Genomic DNA, 21347 nt, shown 5'->3' with positions numbered 1-21347 from the left:
GAACTCTCCAGCGCTTTGTTGCCATCCATTTCTGGATGCTTTTTGACATATGTTTGGGGTCATTGTCCTGCTGGAAGACCCAAGATCTCGGATGCAAACCCAGCTTTCTGACACTTGGCTGTACAGTGCGACCCAAAATCCATTGGAAATCCTCAGATTTCATGATGCCTTTCACACATTCAAGGCACCCAGTGCCAGATGCAGCAAAACAACCCCAGAACATCATTGAACCTCCATATTTAACTGTAGGTACTGTGTTCTTTTCTTTGTAGGCCTCATTCTGTTTTTGGTATACAGTAGAATGATGTGCGTTACCAAAAAGCTCTATTTTGGTCTCATCTATCCACAAGATGTTTTCCCAGAAGCATTTTGGCTTACTCAAGTTCATTTTGGCAAAATGTATTCTTGCTTTTTTATGTCTCTGTGTCAGCAGTGGGGTCCTTCTGGGTCTCCTGCCATAGCATTTCATTTCATTTAAATGTTGATGGATAGTTCATGCTGACAATGATGCTCCCTGCAGCCTGCAGGACAGCTTGAATATCTTTGGAACTTGTTTGGGGCTGCTTATCCACCATCCAGACTATCCTGCGCGGACATCTTTCATCAATTTTTCTCTTCCGTCCATGCCCAGGGAGATTAGCTACAGTGCCATGGGTTGCAAACTTATTGATAATGTTGCACACTGTGGACAAAGGCAAATCTAGATCTCTGGAGATGGATTGTAACGTTAAGATTATTGATATTTTTCCGCAATTTTGGTTCTCAAGTCCACAGTTCCCTCCTCCTCTTTCTATTGTCCATGCTTAGTGTAGCACACACAGACACACAATGCAAAGACTAAGTGAACTTCTCTCCTTTTTATATGCTTTCAGGTGTGATTTTTATATTGCCCACACCTGGTACTTGCCCCAGGTGAGTTTAAAGGAGCATCACATGCCTGAAACAATCTTATTTTTCCACAATTTTGAAAGGGTGCCAATAATTTTGTCCAGACCATTTTTGGAGTTTGGTGACATTACGTCCAATTAGCTTTTTTTCCTTTTTTGGTTTAGTTCCAATACATACAAAGGGAATAAACATGTGTATAGCAAAACATGTGTTACTTCAATCCTATTCTGTGAGAAATACTTCATTTTCTAGAAAAATGTCAGGGGTGCCAACATTTACGGCCATGACTGTATTTGTGTTCTGTGCAATTGGTATTGGTTACTTATGGACATATGATTTAAGTTATGATATGGATGTAGGGACATCTTTACCGAAATAGTGTTATACCAATATTGGTTGGCAGGTATAAAGTGTGTTACTTAGGACGGGGTCACTTTCCTGTGAGAGGGGGTTCATGGCCCCTCTCCAGGATTGTGCTATGCTGTTAGTGAGCATTTTTTAATATTTTTAAATGTCTCCTATGTTACAAGTGTTATGCAACAAAGATGTGCTGTTTATGATAACTGGAATAAAATATTAGAGATATATATTTATTATAGTATAGTGGTGTGCACTTTTTTCTGTGGTAGTCTATTTCTTTAGTGCATGGTGCTGTTATAGAGGCAATATGGCTAGCAACATTAGAGAGACACTGTGGCTGATAGTGATATAAATATAAATACAGTGGTCCCAGTGGCTGTTGTCGAATCCATCGTATGTTAAGGGATTCGTGCAATGTAAAAAGTGCATTTAATACTCACCTGTCCGCGCCGCTCCAGACCGCGTCCTCACTGCTCCCGATGCTGTCCCAGGGCCCCCCGATGCTGTCCCGCTGCTCCGGTGTCTTCTTCGGGATCCTCCGGCTTCTTCCGCATCTTCTCCGGTGTCCGGGCCTCGCTTTCTGGTGACGTTATTACGCTGCTGTGTCGGGAAGGCGTGCGCAGTAACGTAATAACAACGCCGGAAAGCGAGGCCCGGACCCCGGAGAAGATGCAGAAGACGCCGGAGGATCGCGAAGTGGACCCGGAGCAGCGGGGATAGGTAAGTGAACCTGTCCGGGATGCTTAAACTGCTATCCGACAGCAGCTTAAGCATTTTGCGCTGTCGGATAGCAGTTAATGCGATGGCCCCGACATATAAAAGCATCGTATAACGATTTGATCATATGTCGGGGCCATCGCATGTCGGGGGGGTCCCTATGTATGACATTCTGTTACTGATCTGTAAATAGATATTATAATCACCTGGGTATCTGAGGATATGTCAATCTCCTTAGGCATAACTTGTAATGCAGGGCATTGGTGTATGCTATCTTTGCTTGGGCCAGTCCAGAACATGGAATCTTCGGAATTTTGACATTCCTGCTGGATGGAACACCTATATATTTATATATACATAAAGAGAGAATGCATAGGTGATTATATGTAACGTGAGCACTGCATGCACCAACATCCCTTATTTCACGCTCTGGATAGCAGAGACAATGGAAAATTTCCTAGGTTAACAGAAAAAACCTGAAGTGAAATTAATGAGACTGATACAGTCTGAGCCGGAATAGTGATAAGTAATTAGCGGCACATCGGACACTTTCTCTTCCGGTGACCTTCACCACCCGGTGACAGTATCTGAGGCTCCGTTAGCTGTGGTGGCATACATTAATCTGATGCCTAATTAATCAGATGGAAACATCCAGCGAACCTGGGACTTCAGCGCTGATTTACGTCCGGTCCATTAATGAGAACATTCTATGCTATATTGCCGTCGCCGCATGATTAGTTTATATGCCGCTAACAGGTAAGAGGCTTTAGTGATAACTGGCAAATTAAGTTCTCCACAACCATGTCAGATAAGTGTGTATAAGTGGGGAAATTACTGGTTGGTCACATATCGGGGGTGGTGGAATTCTTAAAATTTGTCAATAAAAGTCTTTACAGCCACTGAAAACATTGCAGCACTACAATTGCAACTAAAGGGCTCAGGATCAAATTTTAGTATCATTTTGGGTCTGTTATTTTGTTGGAAGCTTTTGCAGTGTAGGGACCGACAAGAAAATGAGTGAGACACATATGAAAATCGTCTGAACACAAGTATTTGCTAAAGTTATAGGGACTAAATTTTTGGTGAGGTTCCTAACAGGACCACTAGGCTACCTTCTTAGATGTGGCGTGTGGTAAAAGCAGGAAAGCTGGGTCAGTGGGTGGGTCTAGGAGAGTTCAGGGGATCCACTGTGACATCCCGGAGCTGTGATATCCCAATAATAAAAGAACCAAAATGGTGCAGGCTGACAGTCAGGCCAGCTATATTTCTTGTTCATGTAACCACTTATTTCCAGGCTTAGTATCCCTTTAAATGGGCACTGTCAGATACATAAACTTTTGATATGTTGTAAACCAATAGGTTTTGCAATTGCTTTCATTAGAAAATTTTCAGTATTTCATACTTAAAAGCCAGTGAAACAACTGCGCCCCCCCCTGCCTGCTTGGACACATACTAGTCCTGCTGTGTCCATACATCATCATGTCATGGACACACTTCCTTGATTGACAGCTGAGAGTGCAGGGCTCACAGCTGGAGGAAAAATCCTCCCACTGTCAGCTTGTGTCCCGCTACTATCAGTGAGGACAGTAGTGCAGTACTGCTCAGTGAGAACACGCCCCCTCCCTTTGAGAGGAATTCAGACTAGTGAGCTAAATTAAAATTGTAATAAAAAAATTAATAAAGGTGCTAGACACATAAAAATTAGATGTACATGGTCAGGATTAGGTACTTAGTGATATATTTAAAAAAATGTTTTTTTTTGTTGGATCTGACGGGTACGCTTTAAGAATACATACAGCAGGACACTTTTCATTCCTCACTTAGGAATGTTTTACTAAGTCATCCCTAAAGAGTAATTCATCATAAAAGGTCATAAAGGAAACTGGAGCGTATCCAGTTCTTAGGCCAACACCCTTACCAACTGTGCCTTAAAGGGGTACTCCGGTGAAAAACTTTTTTTTTAAATCAACTGGTGCCAGAAAGTTAAACAGATTTGTAAATTACTTCTATTAAAAAATCTTAATCCTTCTTGTACTTATTAGCTCCTGAATACTACAATGGAAATTCTTTTCCGTTTGAAACACAGAGCTGTCTGCTGACATCACGAGCACAGTGCTCTCTTCTGACATCTTTGTCCATTTTTGGAACTGTCCAAGGTAAAAGGAAATCCCCATAGCAGGCATATGCTGTCCTGGACAGTTCCTAAAATGGACAGAAATGTCAGCTGAGAGCACTGTGCTCGTGAGGTCAGCAGACAGTTCTGTGTTTCAAAAAGAAAAGAATTTCCGCTGTAGTATTCAGCAGCTAATAAGTACAGGAAGGATTAAGATTTTTTAATAGAAGTAATTTACAAATCTGTTTAACTTTCTGGCACCAGTTGATTTAAAAAAAAAAAAAAAGTTTTTCACCGGAGTACCCCTTTAAAAGTAGGGATCGACCAATTATCGATTTGGCCGATATTATCGTCCGATATTCACGATTTTGGACGTTATCGGTATCGGCAATTACCTTGCCGATAATCCGATAATGCCCCGCACCACCGCACCGCATCCCCAACCGCACCCCCCACCGCCCCAGCCGGAGACCGCCGCTGCCCCATTGCCTCCCCCATCCCCGGTCTTATAATTACTTATTCCCGGGGTCCGCGCTACTTCTGGCTCCTGCAGGGTCCTGCGTGCTGCAAAATGGTGAGTGACGTCCTCAACGCGACATCACCATCAGTGCGCACAGTGACAGCTCAGGATGCCGCCGGAGCCAGAAGTAGCGCGGACCCCGGACAGGCAGGGGGAGAGAAGCAGGTGGCGGTCTCTGGCCCCGCAAAAGCCGCTGCAGTTCATTGATTTAAAGTGCCCGCTTTAAATCAATGATCTGCAGCCGCTTCTTCAGGGCTGGGGGGGGGGGGGGGCACTACAGTATGGGTGGTGAGGAGGAAATTATGGATATGGTTGATGTTTGGAAGAAGGTAGATTATGGACAGAAGAAGAAAAAGAAATCATCCATGAACATCACAAGGATGCTGAAGATGGTCGCCCCATCTAATTCACTGACCTGGCTTCCATGGTGCACCATCCGCAATAAGGGTCTGAAGCTTGTAGACACTCTGAACAGGTCAGAAACTTCTCACAGTCAGCTACTTTTACTCGCGTCATCTGCAAAATTAGGGAGTTACATAATGAACTTACAGTGCATTCAGAAAGTTTTCAGACCCTTTCACTTTGTTTACATTGTGATATGTTGCCTTGTGTTAAACTTAAAAAAATAAAATAATCAGGTTTTCTCCCATCATTCTGTACTCAATAACCCTAAAAAGTAAAAAAAAAGAATGTTACAAAACTTTTCTAATTTATTAAATTCATTTCATTTATGAAAATCTATAATATTGTAATGACATAAGTATTCAGACCCTTTACTCAGTACTTAGTTGAAGCCCCCAGTCTTCTTGGGGATGATGCCACAATGTTCCCAGGCCCTGGCCTGGATTTTTTCTTTTCTGACATTCTTCTCTCTTACCACAGATGACTCCGATCAAGGTGTAAAAACATCTCAAAGAGGATCAATGGTCGGCCCCCCGGGCTAAACTTCAAAGGGTATAATGTCCAGGCAAAATTTTAGTTTTTCATGAATAATAATAAAAATATAAAAAAAATGTTTTATTGTAACACAAGGTCAAAACATAACAAAATGTAAAAAACTGTCATAATGGGGAACTGGGTGCAGAACGAAATTTTTTTTTTTATTGTAGCACAAGGTCAAAACATAACACAATGGGAAAAAGTGAAAGGGTTTCAAAAGGTTTCTGAACACATTGTACTGTAGCTTTATTGTGATGTTTAATCTTTGGAATTGTACAAATGAATTGTGACAGACAGGATACCTGGTAGGAGGTCATCACATAGAGGTAGGTGGGATTGATAGCATCAAACTGCATGATGTGGTGGACCGGCTGTCCCCGAGCTATCTGTATAGACTGCCTGCTGACAATATTCATAGCAGCATCAAGGTTAATCTGCCAAAATATAAAACAATTGATAGTGATGTTAAATCTATTACTTGATTTCTCTCTATATATAAGTGAAAGTAGATGCCAGGGTGTTTATGATCCTCTAGAAGTAACTACTGATAAGTACTGATAATGATCATTTTCTAATTTTCTTCATTAGATGGTGGACATTTTCTTTGAGAAGACCACCCCCTATAGAAGACTACTTTTCAATGCAATTTTAAATGGTCTTCTTAGGGTATGTTCACATGGGCGTATTTCTTTTCAAACCCGCAGCAGATTTCCTGCTGCCAGTTTAAAAAGGGGCGGGGTTTCTGCATGCTACCCGAAGCAGATTTTCGCTAGCGGAATCTCTGCTGTTGAAAATCCGCTGCAGACCCCATTGTAGCACGTGGTGACCCAGCACCTTTTAAAACTCGCAGCGAGAAATCTGCTGATCCTTTGAAAAGAAATACGCCCGTGTGAACGTACCCTTAAAGAAAGTTTACTACAGTTATATTCTTGAACATAATGATAGTTGTCACGATTCGGCAGGCTGGATGTGGATCCTCTGTGTCAGAGAGGGATAGGCGTGGACCGTGCTAGTGGACCGGTTCTAAGCTGCTACTGGTTTTCACCAGAGCCCGCCGCAAAGCGGGATGGTCTTGCAGCGGCGGTAGCAACCAGGTCGTATCCACTAGCAACGGCTCAATCTCTCTGACTGCTGAAGATAGGCGCGGTACAAGGGAGTAGACAAGAGCAAGGTCGGACGCAGCAGAAGGTCGGGGCAGGCAGCAAGAATCGTAGTCAATAAGGCAATAGCAGGAGGTCAAGTACACAGTAAGGACAAACACAGTAACGCTTTCACTAGGCACTAAGGCAACAAGATCCGGCAGGGGAGTGCAGGGGCAGTGATCAGATATAGCCAGGGAGCAGGTGGAAGCCAATTAAGCTAATTGGGCCAGGCACCAATCATTGGTGCACTGGCCCTTTAAGTCTCAGAGAGCTGAGCCGCGCGCGCCAGCACATGACAGCAGGGGACCGGGACGGGTAAGTGACTTGGGATGCGATTCGCGAGCGGGCGCGTCCCACTATGCGAATCGCATCCCCGCCAGCAATGTCAGTGCAGCGCTCCCGGTCAGCGGGTCTGACCGGGGCGCTGCAGGGAGAGAAACGCCGCGAGCGCTTCGGGGAGGAGCAGGGACCCGGAGCGCTCAGCGTAACAGTACCCCCCCCCCTTAGGTCTCCCCCTCTTTTTGTCGGGAAGTCGCTCCACCTGGGACGAGGACATTGGGAGCGATTGTAGAGTCTCCTTCTGGGGGACAGTGAAGTCCTGGGCAGACCGGTCAGAAGGAGTGGGAAAGGGGAGGGAGGGCAGAGGGTGAGGCTTGGCACAGTCCTGATAGGCCTTGGGGAGACCAGGCACCGGAGGGGACACTGAGGCCCGACAGACGGGGCTGGGAGCAGGCGTGAGGCATTTCTTGCGGCAAGCAGGACCCCAATTCTCGATCTCCCCGGTGGTCCAGTCAAGGGTGGGAGAATGGTGCTGGAGCCATGGCAGACCGAGAAGAACTTCAGATGTGCAGCCGGGCAGAACCAAGAATTCAATCTTTTCGAGATGTGGTCCATTGCTCATAAGCAGAGGCACTGTGCGAAAACGCACAGTGCAGTTCAACTTGACTCCGTTGACTGAAGCAATGTAGAGCGGCTTGATGAGACGGATCACCGGGATGCAGTACCTGTCAAGCAAAGAGGCCAGAATAAAATTTCCAGAGGAACCAGAGTCCAAGACGGCCACGGCAGAGAAGGAGGAGTTGGCAGAAGGAGAAATCCGTACGGGTACAGTGAGACATGGAGAAGCAGACTCCGTACCCAGAGACGCCAGGCCCACATGAGCAGGTTGCGTGCGTGCGTTTTCCAGACGAGGAGGACGAATCGGGCAATCCGCCAAGAAATGTTCGGTACTAGCGCAGTACAGACATAGATTCTTATCCCTACGGCGAGACCTCTCTTCAATAGTCAGGCGAGACCGATCTACTTGCATAGGCTCCTCGGCGGGAGGCACAGGGGTAGACTGCAAGGGATACCGTGAGAGAGGTGCCCAGGGATTAAGGTCTTTTTCCTGGCGGAGTTCCTGGTGTCTTTCCGAAAAACGCATGTCAATGCGGGTGGCCAAATGGATGAGTTCATGCAGACTGGCAGGAATCTCTCGTGCGGCCAGCACATCTTTGATGTTACTGGATAGGCCTTTTTTAAAGGTCGCGCAGAGAGCCTCGTTGTTCCAAGATAATTCGGAAGCGAGAGTACGAAATCGGATGGCGTACTCGCCTACTGAAGAATTACCCTGGACCAGGTTCAGCAGGGCAGTCTCGGCAGAAGAAGCTCGGGCTGGTTCCTCGAAGACACTGCGAACCTCAGAGAAGAAGGAGTGTACAGTGGCGGTGACAGGGTCATCGCAGTCCCAGAGCGGTGTGGCCCAAGCCAAAGCCTTTCCAGACAGGAGACTAACCACGAAAGCCACCTTCGACCGTTCAGTAGGAAATTGGTCCGACAACATCTCCAAATGTAGGGAACATTGTGACAGGAAACATCGGCAGAGTCTAGAGTCCCCATCAAATTTGTCCGGCAGGGACAAGCGGAGGCTAGGAGCGGCCACTCGCTGCGGAAGAGGTGCAGGAGCCGGCGGAGGAGATGGTTGTTGCTGCTGTAGCTGTGACTGAAATTGCTGTAGCTGTGACTGAAGCTGCTGTAGCTGCGACTGAAGTTGCTGTGTCATGGTGGTCAAGTACGACAGCTGGTGCTCTTGTTGGGCGATCTGTCGAGCTTGCTGGGCGACCAGCGTAGTGAGGTCAGAGGCAACTGGCAGGGGAACCTCAGCGGGATCCATGGCCGGATCTACTGTCACGATTCGGCAGGCTGGATGTGGATCCTCTGTGTCAGAGAGGGATAGGCGTGGACCGTGCTAGTGGACCGGTTCTAAGCTGCTACTGGTTTTCACCAGAGCCCGCCGCAAAGCGGGATGGTCTTGCAGCGGCGGTAGCAACCAGGTCGCATCCACTAGCAACGGCTCAATCTCTCTGACTGCTGAAGATAGGCGCGGTACAAGGGAGTAGACAAGAGCAAGGTTGGATGTAGCAGAAGGTCGGGGCAGGCAGCAAGAATCGTAGTCAATAAGGCAATAGCAGGAGGTCAAGTACACAGTAAGGACAAACACAGTAACGCTTTCACTAGGCACTAAGGCAACAAGATCCGGCAGGGGAGTGCAGGGGCAGTGATCAGATATAGCCAGGGAGCAGGTGGAAGCCAATTAAGCTAATTGGGCCAGGCACCAATCATTGGTGCACTGGCCCTTTAAGTCTCAGAGAGCTGGCGCGCGCGCGCCCTAGAGAGCGGAGCCGCGCGCGCCAGCACATGACAGCAGGGGACCGGGACGGGTAAGTGACTTGGGATGCGATTCGCGAGCGGGCGCGTCCCGCTATGCGAATCGCATCCCCGCCAGCAATGTCAGTGCAGCGCTCCCGGTCAGCGGGTCTGACCGGGGCGCTGCAGGGAGAGAAACGCCGCGAGCGCTTCGTGGAGGAGCAGGGACCCGGAGCGCTCAGCGTAACAATAGTTATATTTTTGTGCATTCAGGGCAGCATTGTAGTAGTTATATTCTTGCATATAGTAGACAGTTGGTATTTTCTTGCACAGAGTTATCAGTATTTTGGTAGTTATATTCTTATACATAAGGGGCAGTATTATAGCAGTTATATTCTTGTATATAGGAGGCAGTATTATTGTAGTTATATTCTTATACATAAGGGGCAGTATTATAGTAGTTATATTCTTGTACATAGGAGCAGTATTATAGTAGTTATATTCTTATACATAAGGGGCAGTATTATAGTAGTTATATTCTTGTACATAGGAGGCAGTATTATAGTAGTTATATTCTTATACATAAGGGGCAGTATTATAGTAGTTATATTCTTGTACATAGGAGGCAGTATTATAGTAGTTATATTCTTATACATAAGGGGCAGTATTATAGTAGTTATATTCTTGTACATAGGAGGCAGTATTATAGTAGTTATATTCTTATACATAAGGGGCAGTATTATAGTAGTTATATTTTTGTACATAGGAGGCAGTATTATAGTAGTTATATTCGTGTACATAGAGGCAGTATTATAGTAGTTATATTCTTATTTACATGGGGCAGTATTATAGCAGTTATATTCTTATACATATATGTTATAGATATATGTAGAGATGAGCGAAGTTACAGTGATTCCATTCGTCACAAACTTCTCGGCTTGGCAGTTGCTGACTTTAGCCTGCACAAGTGATTTCAGCTTTCAGGTGCCCCGTTGGGCTGGAGACTCTCTCCTAGGACTGTATCCACCTTTTCCAGCCCTCCGGAGCACCTGAAAGCTGAACTATTTTTTGCAGGCTAAAGTCAGCAACTGCCGAGCCGAGAAGTTTGTGACAAATCGAATCACTGTAACTTCACTCATCTCTAGTTATATGCTTATACATAGGGGCAGTTGTACAGTATTTTTAATCTTTTGAAAACACACAGAAGAGGGAGAGTTAAACACTCCACATACCACTGCTGTCCCTGACAACAAAACATTAGTCTACGAGCACTAAGGAAATTCCATTAAAGCATTTCCCAAAATCCCATCCCCATCCCACCTATACCTCCCTTCCTCATTCATTACCTCCAGCTCATAACCTCAGACTCCTCATTCCTCCCTCCCCACTCCCCACATACGCACCATCAGCTATTTTCTCCTGAAGCCCCAAGTCACCTCAATTACAGCCTTTCCTTTACATCTATTATGTTATTACTATATCAGTAGGACCATGACGCCATAACATGGAGGTACCAGGGGAGATAGGTGTGAGATGAAATACAGTGTCTAGGATCCCTTATGACCAATTGCCCCTCTAGAGAATTAGAGCCTGGAGAAGCTTCCCATCCCAATTGTTAATGCATTATCACAACCTCTCCCAGAAACACGGATCTCAATTACACACTATTAAGAGGAGGTTATGGGTCTCTAAGTAGGTAGAATTGGATTAGTAATGTGTGAGATGAGAGAAAAATGTGATCGCTGTAGATAGGAGACGTCTTTTATCCAAATGCAGCAAAAGTTTATCAGATGAACATAATGACCACTGACCACTTATAGTACGTACAGGACCAAGCCAACAATGGACTGTCTTAAAGGGCCGGTACACCTAAACTGGTGCGGCATTATTACAAGGAGCGTCTAATCTCAGTCACACATAAAAATGTGTCCTTTCTTAAGATAGGTTCACACTACTGCTATGCGCTGTCCTGTTAAGCTCCTTTTTTTTTTGGGTGCTTAACGGACCCTGAACAGATCAGAGCACAATTGACACCAACGAGTCCCGACGGATCCCGTTGACTTTGCATGGGGTCCGTCGGGTGTCCATTATTTTGGAGGCATTAGCGGGAGAGAATACCGGACATGCTGTAATTTTTCCCCAGCTAAACTCCCGTCATTTTACAACGGAAGTCCCATTAATGGTGCTCAGCGGTAGTGTTAAAGTGCCCTTACCATTATGCCAGTTTCGGGAGACCCTAAAATAAGTGGCATGAGATAACCTCTATGGGAGTGGCAATGGTACCTGACTTCCTCAACTTAATTCTTAATCTTTTTCCCATCTTGGCATGAGTCTGAAGGTTTATATCAGTGTTTCCTAACCAGGGTGCCTCCAGCTGTTGCAAAACTACAACTCCCAGCATGCCCGGACAGCCAAAGGCTGTCCGGGCATGCTGGGAGTTGTAGTTTTGCTACAGCTGGAGGTGCCCTGGTTTGGAAACACTGGTTTACATAGTAAAAGCCACCATAGTGAACAGTTATAATTACTTATGTTCTGTACTCCATTCCACAGCCGCACCCATATGACTTCAAAGCTGCAAACAGAAAATGTGGCAAGCAGCATGCAAAATAATTTCATTTATTGCTAAGTGAATTTGCGGCGTTCACAGGAAAGGTATGAATCAGTGACAGATCTGTGCAATGCAGAATACACAAGTAGTGTGAATGAGGCGAGGCAGCGCATATTTACCAGGTGAGGTGAAAATATACAGTAGCAAATTGTGTGATTCTGCTATTAGCATTTAGGTAAAAAAGTAGAAAAAAAAATTACAAAGGTTTTTATGAACCTGTATATACCTGTATAACTACAGAAAATAAAGGACAATTCCAGAGCCTGGAATCCCAGTGTTGTAATCTAAACATGGACCCAACGTAATTACCTATCCAATCACATCGTGAGATCAGATATGACCTGGAATAGGTCTAGTCATTTGGTGCAAGGAAACATCTGCTACTTATGCTTTAGGGTGTGAGCCTGTGTGGGAATATGATGCACTGTTCCCCATTTAGGTCCACCCATGCTCTAATGGTGTGATACAGCTTTCTGGTGCTAGGGACTTGTCATACCCCCTGAGGATGTCATTATATGTGACAGAAACATGTTGGGGTTTGTGGGACTGTTGAAAGCCCTACTAGCACACTACACAACCTATTTTTGGCGAGCTTTTATATATTTATAGTTATGTATTAAATCACTTCCCCGCATACATTCTTGTCTATTTGTACATCTTTTTTCTGTAAATAATAACTGCCGAGCGGGACCCAAGCAGGGCCCTGACAAGTTGTTGCAGTACTATATTCTATGTTGCTTTATGACTTCCTGACCATGTGTTGCTCTGTTAGTAACATTTTGGTTCTTGATCCAGCCAAACTGCAGAATAGCAACCAGGAAAATGGGTGGAAAATGTGGGTTATACTTCAGCATTGAAGGCTGCCCTGAACCTCTCTTACAGATTCTGTCACAGCATGCAGCGCTATTCTTCCTGCTGAAAACGACTCCACAATGGAACCTAAAGAACCAAACTAGAGCTCAATAAGGTCTATCGGGCCATCATACACCGGATCTGGCACTCTACGTGAACAGAATCTAGGTTATCATAAGAACAGATGCCCTTGCTATACTGTAGATTTCTTGTAGATTTCTGCAAATAGAATTAAACTCATCAGATGTTAGACTCATCAGAAGAAGTTAACAGGACTTTTTATTTGATGGCATATTGTCGTCAGGATAGGCCATCTATATCTGTGGGGTACCAAGCTGTTTGGCACCAAGCTGAGTGGCTGTGCCTGGATGTACACTGAACAGCTCCCGAAACCTCAGCTCATTGGGTAGTGGCTGTGCTGAGTTACTGCAGCTCAGCTCTTATTAGAAGGTGTACTCCAATGAAAAACTCTTTCTTTCACATCCACTGGTTCCAGAAAGTTAAACAGATTTGTAAATTACTTCTATTAAAAAAAAATCTTAATCCTTCCAGTACGTATCAGCTGCTGTATACTACAGAGAAAGTGAGCGCAGTGCTCTCTGCTGACACCTCTGTCCATGTCAGGGACTGGTCAGAGTAGGAGCAAATCCCCATAGCAAACTTCTCCTGCTGTGGACAGTTCCTGACATGGGAAGAGGTGTCAGCAGAGAGCACTGTGGACAGACAGAAAAGAAGAACTCACCTTCCTCTGTACTATACAGTAGCTGATAAGTACTGGAAGGGTAACATTTTTTTTAATAGAAGTAGTTTACAAATCTGCTTAACTTTCTGGAACCAGTTGATTTAGAAATAAAATGTTTTCCACTGGAGTACCCCTTTAAAGTGAATGGTAGCTAAGTTGCAGTAACCCAGCACGACCACTACACAGAGGCAATGCTTTAGGCTCTGTTCACTGTTTGGACAGCTGATCAGCAGGGGTGTCAGGTGTTGGCAGCCCACAGATCAGATATCAATCGGCTATCCTGAGGATAGGCCATCCATTACAAAGCCCTGGAAAACCTCCTAAAAAATTATGCAGCCAAAAACCGCAGCACTGGGTATGTGTGAACCCAGCCTCATGTTTTCTTCTACATCAGTGTTTCCCAAGCTCGGTCCTCAAGTACGCCCAACAGGTCATGTTTTCAGGTGATATAATAATGGTCAGTGTATCAGACATCACGACAACTATATCAGCTGTGAAAGACTAAGGAAATTCTGAAAACATGACCTGTTGGCAGTACTTGAGGACCGTGCTTGGGAAACACTCCGCTCTACATGATCTGGTAAAACATATGTAGTTCATTAAAACTATTTCCTCTCATGTGTGACTAATGTTTCATGAAGCCGGAACGTTCAGTATTAAACATTGTTTTGCGTCATATCTGTGGTTTCTGTATTTGCTATGAAGTAAGAAAGCTGGGTAACCAGCCTCCAAGTGTTGGGATTCCTTAATTTTGTCAGGGGTTGTCTCAACCCATCCATGACATAACATGTACAATGACAGAGTTCACATTTATTATTCAAACAGGTGGCACGATCTTGTGAATTACCTTCTGAAGTTGTCCGCTGGCTGTGCCCAAAAATGCCACCGTGTAGCCGCTGACATTGGCCACTGCCACCGAGGTCAAACCCGGAGCCTTGAAGAGCGCGGTGGCAGACAGAGGCCGATTGATAGCTAGCGGGTGCTGGAGATGAGCCGCTCCACAATCCAACTGTTCATCCTGCAGCTGTAAAGAATAGAGAGCAGTGTGAGACAAGGGAAGTGGTCAGAGCGGCACAGAGGGCACTCAGCCGCACAACACACTTATTATAAGCAGACATTGGCATCATCATCTCAATCAATTTCATGGAGTCGCTATGAATCAGGGGATAAGGGGGTAGTCTTTTTTTTTCAGATCATAAAATACGGACATTTAATCCTTATGTAAATCACTGAGGTCAAAGGATTCCGCCATTAACCCTACGGTTGCCGGGGCGAGCGCAACAGTTGCCACTGAACATGGGATTGAATAATCAGGGTCTAATTGTTTCTGTCTGGAGTCTCTGGGATAATTACTACAAACTGTTATTTGGGATAGTGCCAAGGCGGCTGACACCCCCCACCCCCTCCCATCTGCCTCAACCCCCTCTCCTTCCCTCGCCATGCATTCTCTACTGGGGCGCACACAAATAAAACAACATGTATAAAAATACTTTCACGCTCCCAGGAGCGGAGCACAACACTGCACATTTTCAGTGCTGGTGTCCTTCAAAAAGTATGTACTGAAGAAGAAGGACATAAGATGCCTTTTTGTTTTCAACACTTTTGCCTGCTGTCTGTGAATGGAAACCTTCAATTTTCAGTACATCTAAAACAGTGGTCTCCAAACCGTGGCCCTCCAGATGTTGCAAAACTAAAACTCCCAGCATGCCCGGACAGCCAACGGCTGTGGAGGGCCACGATCTGGAGACCACATATCAAGAGGAAACAAAAAAATAGTCCTGATAATGTGCTGGTCACACAACTACATAGGCTCAATACATTGTATATCAATATACCAAATTGTACACGTGTTATTTAGACACAATCTTTAGTACTAATTAAGCAATTAAGGGGGTTCCACCTCTACATTAAATCTTATTAATTCACAGGATAGGGAATAAGTGTCTGATCCCAGGAGGTCCAACCACTGGGACTCTCCAAGATCTCTTGCATGGCACCCCGACTCCTTGTGCATGGAGCAGGCTGGACACACCCCGTCCACGCATCTTCGGCTTTCCTATAGCGATTAATGGCGGGGGCATGTCGACCCCACTCTGTGCACAAGGAGGCAGGGCGCCGTACAAGAGATTGCGGGGTCCCAGCGGTCGGACCCTCTCCGCTATCAGACACTTATCCCCTACCCTGTGGATAGGGAAAAAGATTTAATGTAGTGGAGTACCCCTTTAATTAAGCCATGTATGCCAGTAACAAGTATAGCTGTAAGGGGAAATTTTAATCATTTAGATAAAATAGATTTTAGTTAGTGGCGCACAGACAGCCAGGAATAAATTTAGGATGGTATGAAATGTAAATTCCTCCCAAGTGCAAAGTTGCAGAACCTTCAATTCCTGAGCATGTGAAAGCATGCTGGGAGTTGTAGTTCATCAACAAGGTAATGAGCTATAGGTACAGATGACTCAAATACAGCTAGAGAAGAGTGTCAGGACTCACCTTATATGATACAATGTCACATATAAATTATTAGAGAGGAGCATCCTTTCATCTATTCAGATACGGTTTCCTTCTTTCTTTCTCTCATCAAGATACATACCCCCCCCCCCCCTTCCTTTTCAGCCATGGGAAGTTTTCAGCCTAAATTTAGAAAATTCCACTGCACTTATGCTGCAGGATTCCCAAGTCTCCAAACATTTCATTCTGGGTTCATCATCACGGACTGGGGTCAGCGACATTTATAAAATCACTACATTATTTGTTCAGGCGCTTCTGACAATGAAACCAACCAAGAACTTTCCTCTAATCGGGCCAAGAAGCATTTGTTATCTCTTTGTGTGAAATTGTCCTATTTATTTATACATGGTGCTGACATATTCCAAAGTGCTGTACAGAGATTGTCACACCGCTTACATCATTCCCATTGGGGCTCCCAGGTTAACTTTCCTATTTCAGGTACACACTAAAGCCAATTTTCATAGTATATTTTGGGAATTTGCGAAACGTAGGGGGAGCAAGCAAACTGAAAGCAGAAGTTGTCCTTGGTTAGACTGTAACCCAAAACCCCAAGGCAACAGTGCTAACCACCGAGGTACCGCATTATCCTATATTAAAGTGAATCTGTCATCAGTAACAGGGTCCCACTAACCTGTTAGTACAAGCTTGCAGTGCGGGTGACACTGATGAAAATAGGGTTTACCATTTAGCGCTCCATTGCTAAGCGATGCACGTTTTTCAGAATATGCAAATGAGCTGGGTTGGTGCATGCAGGGTATTCCCATGCCCCATGTGCACCCAGACGTACAGCCTGCTTCCTCCTCCGTCTGGCATACCTTATGATTATGCATAGCGCCTCCCCTGTACATACATAAGCGGTGCATATGCAGTGCTCACTTACAGCAGGGAGTAAGTGAAGGGGAAGCAATATAAGGAGGGCCAGATGAAAGCATAAGAGGGCTGGACGTAAGGGTGCACTTGAGGCTTGGGAACACCCTGCTTGTACCAACATATACCAATGACAGATTCCCTTTAATGGAAAATATTGCAGATACATTGTCCCAAATCCATCAAAACTAATTCCTATATCGGAAACCTAAAGTATGCACAGTGTCTACCTATGTAAGTAAAAGTATCAAGACAGACTATATGAATTTCCATACTTAAGTTGTGATGCTGTTGCCATGATATCTGTATCAGACCACTGTTAAAATGAAGCACTGCAATTGTCAAGGGTTTGTCCAAGTCTGCAATCATTATTTCATAGTCTCAATTCAAAATGGGAATGACTATCATCAATCGCTGATCGGCGGGGAGCCACCACCCTGGACCCCAGCTGATTGTTTGGCACTCCACTCTATACAGTGAATGGGACTTGAAGATATGCACTGTGTTGTATAGTGGAGGGGTCTAGTAACTGCAACTCAGCTCCCACTGAAGTGAATGGGAGACGATCTACAGTTAGCTGGCGCTACCACTATACAATGAAGGGTGCAGCACTTCTGGCCCTTTTCAATGTATTGTGTGGGATGCCAAACAGCTGATCAGTCAGCGTCAATGACTGATGGCCTATCCTATGGACACGCCCTCAAACAGAAAGTCATGGAAAGTCAAGTAAGCCACAGTCTCAGTGTTGTCAGTCATCAGTCAAATGAAGTCAGTCACCATTTGTGAAGTCAAAATGGCTTGACAAATGGTGACTGTGACTGGCTTGACTTGACTGATGACTGACAATACTGAGACTGTGGCTTACTTGTAGCTGCTTGTGGCTGCAGAATGGACTAGAGGCCTCTTATGCTCTGGACACTCTCTAGGACTCGACTTGACGTTAGCAAAGACTTGTAAAGAAAAGAGAGCGAGCTAGCTCCACCCAGGGCTTATATGGGGGAGACTAGAAGTGGCCCCTACTAATACTGAGATTGGGGCAAAATTGACCACCACTAAACAGCTTGTTATCCCTATTCTGCGGATAGGGAATAACTTCTTCAGATGGGAATACCACATTAAAGGGGTTTTCCATGACTTTCTGATTGAGGGCGTGTCACAATTCCCAGCAAGCCCTTAAGGTCTCTGAGTCACTGTTCACTTCCGTGGGCCTTGGCTAAATTGTATAGACTTTACCATCTGTCTACCCTCAGTAAAACTACTGTTATCTGTAACTTGGCGTCGGATTATTGCCCCGTGCCTAGCCCAGGTTCTAGCGGTATACCTTCGGGTGGTATCGAGGATAAACCACACCCTGGCATCACGGATATAAGGGGTTAATGCCATCTGCCCCTAGGGTAATTCCATCTGTCCTACATTACACCCCGATACCACATTATAAAGACTGTTTACAACATTGTTAAATTCTTAATTTCAGATGTATCGGAGAGGTAGAAACAAATTGTAGACTTAACCTTTAAATTATAATAGGACTTAAAGGGCCCATGTCTGGACTATATCTATTTTAAAGAAAGATTAAAAAATATATATATTTAGCAGATGATACTTTCCCTTTAAGCCTCTATCCAACTACTGTACAAATGCATGTTGATCAAATAACCTAAGAGGATTATTACTATTAGGTATCACTGTTTTTCCAAAGGAGACCCAGACAGAGATTATCCTCGATATCCTATCCTTGCCTATAGGCTAGAAGAAATGCTTGCAGTGCTTACATTGCCTGGTGTGGCAATATGTGTCGGTCTGCCCAGATTATTCTGCTGGCCGCACACACCTCCCCACACACTGCGTTCTCCAGGATTTCCAGCCACAGATGTTTCCAGTTGTGTGAATATATCCAAAGTCTATGGAATACCTCCCCCTTATCCTCACAGCTGTTTGCAGACCCTGCCAGTTTAACAAAGAAACAGAGGATCTAAAACATCGATGGCGCTTACAAGCGTGCCTGGAGTTTTCTGGCACTGGCCATTCATATAGGACAAAGGGTTATATAATCTTATTAAAATAACTTTATCGAAGAGGAAACACAAGAGTAGCCAAATGATTATAGACGACTGCTGTTATGTAGGGAAAGTTGGTCCCAAACCCCTTGCATAAAGCCCATCTCCTCCACATAAATGCCAAGTCTAATCTGGCATCTATCCAGTTGTATCTCCTTGCAGAAACACTACAGTAAATCACCATTATATTGGACTTAAAGAGGTAGTCCAGAATAAAAAAAAAAAAGTGTCAGATCACAGGGGTACTGTCCATGAATGCAGTGTATCGACCATGGCACAAAGCTGTCGCTAACACGCCCCTTCATGTATCTCTCTAGAAGAGCCGGAGATACCCGAACACACTATCTCTTGCTCTCCCATAGAGAAGCACTTCGTGGTCAACACACCTCCATTCATGAGGAGAGTGGGGTACCGTATGGAAAATCGCGGATGATCCTATAGTTCAGACCCTCCCCCATGAGCTGACACTTATAAGTTTGTTGATACTCATTTCAGATGCCCATACACCTTAAGTCCAACATAACCAAAACTATGAGATTGGCGCTCATTTAGAGCATGCCTCATCCCACGTAACAGGGCCCTTACATAGAGAACCATTATCTTGTTCTACTCAAACATGGCCCATGTTGTAGACAATCAATATTAAGGCATACCCAAGTGTCAAACATAATGAGGACTTCCCCCAACTACAGAAAGATATTAAAACTTCAACTCTATTCAAACATGTAAAAAAAAAAAAAACACACTACATTGAGAAAAAAAAAAAAAAAAAAAACTTTCTGACTACAGGTAAAGTTTTCATTTTTCTGGAGCTGGAGGAAGCATCATACTAAGTACTGTCAGGAATCGCCTGCTGTGTTACCCTTGTGCCCCATTAATGTGACTGGAAGCATAACTTAACACTGGAATGGTGAGCTGATATTTTTCTGTTTTTTGCTAACTATACTCTAGTGCGATCCATATCAAGCCCAGGGAGTATAGAAAATAGGAAAATGCTGAACTTTAACAAATGCAGCTTTATTCTGGGTGAGCAGAAGGTACACAAAATCACACCTGCACATACCGCTCATTCACAACTTGATGCGTTTTGGGCGCATGCACCCAAAACGCGTCAAATTGTGAATGAGCGGTCTGTGCAGGTGTGATTTTGTGTACCTTCTGCTCACCTGGAATAAAGCTGCATTTGTTAAAGAGCTGCATTGCCCGTACCAGAGACACACCGAGCTGGGTGTCAATCCGATTTGGGATGGTTTTTCTCTGCTTTCTACATGTGAAGCCCAGGGAGTACCCTGCTTACAAACAAAGGATATATCCAGTAAGGCCCAGAAAACTGCCTTGCTCCAGCAGTACCCAGGCAACTCAACCTAACAGGACCCTGGTGGCAAACTTATCCATTTGTACCCAGTCAAGCTCAGACTATTTCCTGGTAAGACTGTTGTCAATAACACCCAGATGGCACCCTGATCCAGCCGTACAATGCCATGTTTAGAAGGTTTCTTGACCAAGCTGTCAATCAGACCCAGGTGGCACCCTACTACAGCTGCACTTTGTCCTTCCCTGGTGCTGACTTGTTGCAGCTGTTCCCAGACAGACCCAGGTGGCACACAGGCTCAGCTGCAGAGATGTGGGTGGTACAGAGCAGTGGTCTCTGGCAGCTGACACTCAGCAGATTACACGATCATGCAGTGGAGGGATATCAGGCTTTTTATCAGCGCTCATTAGATTACTAGCAGGAGCGTGGCAGGGAGATGGATTCAGAGAGTGACGGTTCCAGGCAGGCTGACGCTGCTGTTCACACGTTATCAGGGGCATGGAGCAGATGCTCTTGACACAGGTACTTGAGAGCTGAGCTGGCTTCTATCACATTCAACAGGTGACGTCTCACATAAAGCAAGGGCACAGATCCTAGCACCAGTCATCGGATGATCAGCTCTGAAACATACGAGGTATTCACAGAATAGCAGGATCATGAACTTAGACACCAGGATTTGTCTATGTTACTGGTCTTCCTATAGGAAGCATTAGGACTGAGAACCTATGATGGCTACAGGAGCACCAAAAGCAACTATACTGGGTGGAGAGGTTGCAGGTGCCTCCGAGCCCTGGAAAAACCCTGAAGGTCTATCTACCCCATCAGAAGACACCATTATTTAAATGGCACATGGTAGGTGAAGGGTTCCTAAAACAGATTATACATTGGAGCCCAGGAGCTTTAAGTTACCCCTCTGGTAGCGCCATAAACGTGTCTGAACTGTCTCATAGAAGTCGTTACTCAATACCGGAGCCTCAAGTCCACAGACTCTTTTTGAATCAATAAGGGGAATTCATTAAACTGTTTTCCCTTTTTTTTGTCTTAATTTGTTGCATACATTTTTGCAGGCAGCTTCCATGCGACATTTCTGCGACTTT

General features: G+C 44.9%; 1 protein-coding gene across 2 annotated transcripts in view; it reads right to left on the bottom strand.

Moving 5' to 3' along the window:
• The window catches only part of PLXND1 (plexin D1), a 151806-nt gene that overhangs the window by 66078 nt on the left and 64381 nt on the right, over positions 1-21347 (bottom strand). For both annotated transcript variants that reach the window (XM_056524952.1, XM_056524954.1), the window contains exons 2-5: positions 14354-14530; positions 5840-5971; positions 5014-5114; positions 2172-2304 (exon numbers count right to left, since the gene is read on the bottom strand). In XM_056524952.1, coding sequence (XP_056380927.1) covers positions 2172-2304; positions 5014-5114; positions 5840-5971; positions 14354-14530 — 543 coding nt within the window. The remainder of the gene's footprint in view (positions 1-2171; positions 2305-5013; positions 5115-5839; positions 5972-14353; positions 14531-21347) is intronic.

This window comes from Hyla sarda, chromosome 6 (genome assembly GCF_029499605.1).
Source record: "Hyla sarda isolate aHylSar1 chromosome 6, aHylSar1.hap1, whole genome shotgun sequence".
In the NCBI taxonomy this organism is placed as follows: Eukaryota; Metazoa; Chordata; class Amphibia; order Anura; family Hylidae; genus Hyla; species Hyla sarda.
Note: the sequence above shows the minus strand (reverse complement) of the source record. Positions and strands in the feature narration are given on the sequence as shown.